The sequence below is a fragment of the Clinocottus analis genome, unplaced genomic scaffold (assembly GCF_023055335.1).
Source record: "Clinocottus analis isolate CAN_PGR_092001 unplaced genomic scaffold, fCliAna1.0.p SCAF_66, whole genome shotgun sequence".
In the NCBI taxonomy this organism is placed as follows: domain Eukaryota; kingdom Metazoa; phylum Chordata; class Actinopteri; order Perciformes; family Cottidae; genus Clinocottus; species Clinocottus analis.
Window position 1 is genome coordinate 231,822 of NW_027176225.1, and position 7,500 is coordinate 239,321.

At 48.5% G+C, this 7,500-nt stretch overlaps 2 protein-coding genes across 3 annotated transcripts in view; one reads left to right on the forward strand and one right to left on the reverse strand.

Moving 5' to 3' along the window:
• wdr83os (WD repeat domain 83 opposite strand) overlaps positions 1–2,690 on the reverse strand; it is a 4,033-nt gene extending 1,343 nt beyond the window's left edge. The window contains exons 1-3 of the mRNA XM_068604250.1: positions 2,498–2,690; positions 1,873–1,978; positions 769–866 (exon numbers count right to left, since the gene is read on the reverse strand). Coding sequence (XP_068460351.1) covers positions 769–866; positions 1,873–1,978; positions 2,498–2,547 — 254 coding nt within the window. The 5' untranslated portion in view covers positions 2,548–2,690. The remainder of the gene's footprint in view (positions 1–768; positions 867–1,872; positions 1,979–2,497) is intronic.
• A 95-nt stretch (positions 2,691–2,785) lies between these two features.
• Positions 2,786–7,348, forward strand: wdr83 (WD repeat domain containing 83). 2 transcript variants are annotated; one of them, XM_068604247.1, is made up of 10 exons: positions 2,786–2,968; positions 3,251–3,361; positions 3,869–3,989; positions 4,067–4,172; positions 4,288–4,336; positions 4,531–4,657; positions 5,261–5,328; positions 5,673–5,781; positions 6,200–6,314; positions 7,099–7,348. In XM_068604247.1, exons 2-10 carry the CDS (start codon positions 3,259–3,261, stop codon positions 7,252–7,254), a joined length of 954 nt encoding a protein of 317 aa, XP_068460348.1. In that variant the 5' UTR covers positions 2,786–2,968; positions 3,251–3,258; the 3' UTR covers positions 7,255–7,348. The 2 variants fall into 2 exon arrangements, with proteins under 2 accessions (XP_068460348.1, XP_068460349.1); XM_068604248.1 differs by lacking the exon at positions 2,786–2,968 and adding an exon at positions 3,038–3,090.
• The last annotated feature ends 152 nt before the right edge of the window (positions 7,349–7,500 follow it).

Below are 7,500 nucleotides of genomic sequence, written 5' to 3' on the forward strand. Positions count from 1 at the left end.
TGACAGCGTTTGGCATAATACGAAAGCAGTGAGCTGGACGTGAACATGTGTACACAACGTCTGCTGGAACCTGAAGGCACCGGAGGACACCGGCTCTCCCCGAGCCAAACATTTGCCGTCTCGTCTTTAACGCGACCTCATCTTGATGATGGAGCAGATGGGGGAGGGGCAGGAAGGGGGGGGGTTACTCCCTCTGTCTGTCTGGGCCTGGACCGGCGCCCCCGCTGCTGTAGTGCTCCTTCATGAGCAGATGGAAAACGCACCCCGCCTCCGAAAAGGTCGCGTGGTTAAAAGCTTTGGGACATTAGCGTTGGCTCGTCTGCGTCTCGGTGGCAGCCGAGGGGAGGGGAGGTTCAGAGCCGAGTAATTCAAGAGAGTTCCTTTACGACACCCCGAGCAGCGGAGGCCAAACATTTTAATACTCATACATAATGTATGTTTTTATCCGATAGCATCGTCGCAAATATGCTAAATGATCTCATGGATGTGATCGACCGCTGCCGCGTCTGACGGGCAAAAGTATTCACAAGTAGAATCATCTTACAGGACTTCTTTTACTGCGATGTGATCTGCTAGTTGCTGATATTAGAAGTCCTCGATATCGAGTAATGTATTTGCTGACTATCATCTTCCATTAAATCTTTTTGTATTATCATAACGCATTGAGTTCTGGACCGAAGAGTCTCGATGTTCAATGACAGCCACTGAACACGACTCACATGCCTACAGGTTGGACTGAGACGGGTTCACTGCGTCTCTGAGACTCACATGAAGCTGCTCATCATCTGTTTGGTGTCCTCTGAGCTCCTGGAGTTGGCGAAGCTGATGAAGGAGCAGTAGACCGCGATCCAGGCGCACCACTTCAGCTGAAAACACACACACACACACACACACACACACACACACACACACACACACAGGAAAGGTCACAACGGTGAGCCACACAAGCTACTTTTGGATTGAATGAACATTTATATAGATGCCTTTATGTATGCTGCTGATATTTTGAGCCTCTTTTTTTTAAAAACAGATTCATTATTTATAACTAAATGAACGTCATGAACACATGAATATAACACATTTACAGGACTTTGGGGATTTTAATATTTTCAATGACTTTTCCAGGCCTGGAAATACCCATTTTAAAACTCCAGGACTCTTCCAGGTGTTGTTTTGGGGCGCGTACAGGCGGCCGTCTCGTCTGTGGCTTTTAACACAAATAAAAACAACCTTCAAAATCAATCCTGTATTTGACAGGCGGTCGATAAAAAGGGATGCGGGAACACGTTAGAGGTCACGTTGACCTTGAGGAGGTCGCTGCAGCGATGGCGGTCACGTTGAGAGAGAGAGAGAGAGAGAGAGAGAGAGAGAGAGAGAGAGAGAGAGGATGGTTGAAGTTCAGCAATGCTCCTCGGCTGTAAATAGCAGCTTTTCACCACAGAGTTCATCTGGGTATCGAATTTCAGTCCCCAGTCAAAGAAAAAACACCCAGAATCCTTTGCATGGACTTGAAAGGTTCGATGCCAACGGCCTGAGACCAAAAACAATCCTGACAGATGGAGTGGGGGTAGGGGTGGGGTGGGCAGTCAAAAGCTGCCCTTCCTCCTCCTCCTCCTCCTCCTCCTCCTCTTCCTCCTCTCAAAAGGTGTGTTCACCTTTAATCTTCTAAATGCAACGATTGGGCCAGACTTTCAGGGACGACAGCCCTTTAACGTGGACACACACACACACACGGACACAGAGGACAGGGCAGAGAGGAGAGGTTTAGTGTGTGTGTGTGTGTGTGTGTGTGTGTGTGTGTGTGTGTGTGTGTGTGGGTGTGTGTGTGTGTTTGTGTGTGTGTGTGTGTGTGTGTGTGTGTGTGTGTGTCACCTTGAGCATCAGTCCACACATGCTGAAGATCATGCCGAGCAGGTTCATGTAGTCGGGCGTGGGGTCCTCCAGCGTGGGGTTGCTGTCGGTGCTCGGGGCTTTGTACCTGCAGACCCACAACGTAACGCAGTCAGACCCACAATCCTTTACGGGCCCGAGGACACCGCAGGTACAAGGGACGAGGTGAAAGGTGCACAACAATACATAGATATGGAATAATACAAATAAGCACAACCATCACATCATTTAAAGATGAACATGGTAAACACACATCAGATAACAGTACTTTAAAGTAAGTATACATTATACAATTAAATCGGCATGCGTGTATTTGAATTGAAGGTGTGTAAGGGGCTTGATGCTCTGTAGACACTGAGCTCACAGCACCAAACTGATGACACGCTGACACACAAGCTACAACATGCTAGGTGACCGAGTGTTAAACCCCTGACAGCCGAGTACATGTGAGGTAAATGCCGTCATGTGTTGGTGTTGAAGTCCTACAGTTCAATCAGATGACCACTAATCCCAGGAGAGGCTCATGGCTTGTGTTAAAGACTAGCTGTTAGCCCCGCAGCTAGCTCAATCCGAGCTAAATGCTAATTACATCGATAAATAAACTCACCTTAGAATCTTATTTATTCTCCTCGGGTCTGACAGACTGTTAAAAGACATGATAAGTCACGAATTCCCTCCCGGGAAGTTTGTTTTAATTTAGAAAAATGGAAAACTTGTGCTTGAAATACAGCTGATCAGACGCTTCACGGTGACAGTGGAGGAAGAGGTTCGTCATATCCGGTGGGTTTCAAAATAAAAGCGTTAAGCGCCGCCGTAGGCTACGATATAACGGGAGGTTGTTGTTTTTTTACTTTTATTTTGACAGGACTATTTTTTCTATATCCCAGCATGCATTGCGCGTTTCAGCGAACGAGACGGATTGCATGAATGGAAGACGCTGTTAATGGTTACAAACTCGGGATACTCTTCTTATAAAAACAGTTATTCGTCGTATTAACTGCAACAGGAGTAACAACATGGCACCTGGCTGAAATTTAACTCACAGTTTAAGCGGAACGGGAGGAAAACTAACGTTACTGTGAGTAGGAAGTGACGACCGTGAAGCTACCGCAAAACGTGCTAGTTATGTCGTAATTAGTCCACTGTCGTAAATAGTCCATCGTCGAAGCCAGAAGCTGTATTGCAATGTAACGTTATAAGGTGGTTATTAGAATAATGTTAAAGTGTATTCCGTTTCACGTGGAAATAAATAAGGAAATAGTTTGTGTTGCAGTGTTTGAACTCGTTGCAATGAGGTAGAAGTTGGTCGGTGTGGCTCACGTGTTTACTGTTGTGTTGTTGTTGTTTTCTCCCCCCACAGGTTACGTCATGTCGTTCCCTCAGCCCAGACCTCAGGCCCCTCAGCTCCCTCAGCATCTGCTCAGGACGGTGGACTGTAAGCAAGGAGCCGTCAGGGCGGTTCGCTTCAACGGTGAGGGAGACTGTTTATTTATTCAGTAGAGCCCAAAACTACACACGTTCCTCACAGGGCTTCACAATCTGCACACAAACGACACCTTCTGTCCCGGGACGTCTCCTCCTCTGCCAAAAGAAGCCTTTAACGGGGAGAGAAAGGGAAGAAACCTGCAGGAGAGCAACCTGAGAGAGGAGGGTCCTCTATCAGGATGGACACGAGGACAATACATGTCATGTGACCAGAAGGACAATACATGTCATGTGACCAGAAGGACAATACATGTCATGTGACCAGAAGGACAATACATGTCATGTGACCAGAAGGACAATACATGTCATGTGACCAGAAGGGTCATTTGGCCGGAGGTCTCAGTGTGAACTCTCCCACATGAGTTGTCTGTTAAATCAGCTGTTTTTAAATCTGCCTTTCTCCTCCCCGCTCGTCTCCTCTCCTCCCCTCTCGTCTCCTCTCCTCCCCTCTCGTCTCCTCTCCTCCCCTCTCGTCTCCTCTCCTCTCGGCCAGCGGACGGGAACTACTTCCTGTCGTGCGGCAGCGACAAGTCCCTGAAGCTGTGGAGCGTGAGCCGCGGCACGCTGCTGAAGACGTACAGCGGCCACGGCTACGAGGTGCTGGACGCCGACGGGTGAGCGCGCTGCCGCCGCTTTTATACTCGTTACGCTGTGAAGACGCCTGATTTAAAGAGTGTGTGTGCTTCCTCAGCTCCTTCGACAACAGCCAGCTCTGCTCCTGCAGCTCCGATAAGACGCTGATCCTGTGGGACGTCGCCACGGGGCAGGTCATCCGCAAACTCAGAGGTCACGCAGGGGTCGGTTTCTTTTATTCAAATAGTTGTATTTAAAAAAACAAAAGCTTTTCCTTGAGTTCTCTCTTCCTGTTCGGTGTCTGAATCCTCTGAGTTCTTCTTCTTCTTCTGCCCACAGAGAGTCAACTGTGTCCAGTTCAACGAGGAGGCCACGGTCATCCTGTCTGGTGAGACACACACACACACACACACACACCTCAGTGCACGTTGTGCGTTTTCTTGAGTTGCTCAAAGTGTAGTACGCAAAATAACGTAAAATTACTTTACATGTATTTATAAATGCTGCTGTAGTGGAAATAGTGTGCGTGTGTGTGTGTGTGTGTGTGTGTGTGTGTGTGTGTGTGTGTGTGTGTGTGTGTAGGGTCCCTCGATGGGACGGTCCGCTGCTGGGACACGCGGTCCCGGCGGTTCGAGCCCCTCCAGGTCCTCGATGAGGCTCGTGACGGCGTCAGCAGCCTGAAGGTTGCGCAACACGAGCTGCTCACCGGGTCAGTTCATGACATCACTTCCTGCTTCCTCTCCTTTGGTTTCATGACATCACTTCCTGCTTCCTCTCCTTTGGTTTCATGACATCACTTCCTGCTTCCTCTCCTTTGGTTTCATGACATCACTTCCTGCTTCCTCTCCTAATAGAATGAAAGTTTCAGTGCAGTTCAATATGAGGACACGAGGTACAAAGCAAGAAAAATAACATGTTCGGTATCAAAATAAAGATAAAATCAGGCCTTTAATAATATACAACTCTCATGTTCTGAACACAATAAATATGATTAGAGGTGAGGGCTTAAAGGGCTCAAAATGCAGAAATTCATGAACATCTTTAGTTTGATTCATTTAAAGGCAACAGAAAAGTAAATTAACAGATAGAAGTGACCTCACGTCTAAACTAATCAGCCAATACTCGATCAATCACACGAGCCACAGCTCAAACAGCTGAACCTCCACGATCAGCGTTTACACAATAAATAAAAGATACGTCTTGGATATCAAAAGAGAGACGTCTTCCTGCAAAACACACATGAACAAAGTACGAACGTGTTCATTTCTCCCCCTGAAACGCAGCGTGTGGCGGTTGTCTCTCCTGCGTTCAGGTCGGTGGACGGACGCGTGCGGCGCTACGACCTGCGGATGGGACAGCTGCACGTGGACTTCCTGAGCAGTGAGCGAGGCTCCGGCCCGGTCGATGTCTCCTTGTCTCATGGCTTGTGGTCTCCTTGTCTCCTTGTCTCATGGCTTGTGGTCTCCTTGTCTCATGGCTTGTGGTCTCCTTGTCTCCTTGTCTCATGGCTTGTGGTCTCCTTGTCTCATGGCTCGTGGTCTCCTTGTCTCCTTGTCTCATGGCTTGTGGTCTCCTTGTCTCCTTGTCTCATGGCTCGTGGTCTCCTTGTCTCATGGCTTTTGGTCTCCTTGTCTCATGGCTTGTGGTCTCCTTGTCTCATGGCTTGTGGTCTCCTTGTCTCATGGCTTGTGGTCTCCTTGTCTCCTTGTCTCCTGGTCCCTCAGGTCCCATCACGTGCGTGTGCTTCAGTCAGGACGGTCAGTGCACGCTGAGCTCCAGCCTGGACTCCACCGTGCGGCTGCTGGACAAGAGCACCGGGGAGATGCTGGGCGAGTGAGTGTTCCCTCGCTCTCTGTTACACACACACACACACACACACACACAGAGACACAGACACACACACACACACCTTGAAAGACTGTTTAAACATGGAATTGAACTGGGGAAAGAGACGTCTACAGATGTTGGTTTGCGGCAACTAAATAATGTTCTTTGTGACCAATTGAGTGAAATTGGACATTTTCCCACAATGCAATGCTGTGAGAAAGTGTCCAATTTCACCTCATCGGTCCCAAATAAATATGATTTAGTTGCCGCAAATATTTTGTCCATTGTTGAGCGTCTGAGTCTGCAGCACAGAGGATGACACCCTGTGTGTGTGTGTGTGTGTGTGTGTGTGTGTGTGTGTGTGTGTGTGTGTGTGTGTGTGTGTGTGTGTGTGTGTGTGTGTGTGTGTGTGTGTGTGTCTCAGGTTCACGGGACACAAGATGAAGGGCTACAAGCTGGACTGCTGTCTGTCCAGTAAGGACACTCACGTCCTGAGCTGCTCGGAGGACGGACAGGTGTACTGCTGGGACCTGGTGGAGGTGAGCGGCTCACACTCTGCTTCACCGGACTCAGCCCTTCATCTAGAACTCCTCCTCTTCCTCACGCTGTGACGCTCGCTCTCTTCAGAGCGCCACACTGAAAGACAGTGACTAACCCGTGTGCTGCCAGTGTGAAATGAGTGTTTAGTGAATGGAGTCTGGTGCTTGAGGAGAGAGAAGACCACAAAGACCTGCAGGACCTCTGCAACCACAACGTTGATCAACTTCATTTCAATGACTTGTGGGAAGAGATCTATCCCAACACAACAATTCATCTACCGTGAAGTTTATGTAATCACATGAATTCATAACCTCAAAACCCTCGCTGTCACTTTATCACGCAAACGTAACTCTTCACCTTTCTGTTCATAAATACACTTTACAGTTCAATAATAAACACATCGATGTGATTCTCTGAGCCTGTACGAAGCCTACAAGAGTATTATGGGATGTATATTAGTACCTGAGAAATCCAAGTGGGCTGTTTCGTTCTCTGACTCCTTCGACTTTTCAGACCTTCTCTGATCGCGTCACACGTCTTAAAGACAACAAACGTGCAGAGATCTTCTGAATAAAGTCTCACTGGAGCTGATGCTGATTCCTTCAGGTCTAAGATACGTCTACGGCAGAATGTGACTTCACAAACACACTTTGAAACCCTCAAACGGACCCTGTAAGCTCACAGGAGCAGAGGAGAGGCGGCTCGGTGACATCACGGCGGTCGGACAGGATGCAAGAAGTGTCCTGTAACGCTGGTGTGTTCTCTTCCCTCCCTGACCTCCAGGGGTCGCTGTCCTTGAAGCTGCCGGTGGGGAAAGCCGTGGTCCAGTCGCTGTCCTTCCACCCGACAGACACCTGCCTCCTCACGGCCATGGAGGGGCGTGTCCAGGTGTGGGGGGCGGAGCCAGAGGAGCCGGAGGAGGACGCGACGGCCTCGTAGAGACTCCGCCTCCTTCCACTTTTACAACTTTTGTACATGCAACATTTATATTTTTGGCTAGAAAACCTTGAATAAACACGTTGTGGTGTGTGAATGTGGCCACGTGGAGTCTCTCTGCACCAAAGATAACGCCAGCAACACGTTTACTTCATCTTTATTAGGACACACACACGCAGATGAACACACAATAAGTTAACCAGCATGACACAAAGGCAACAAATAAATAAATAACTTATCTTACATAAA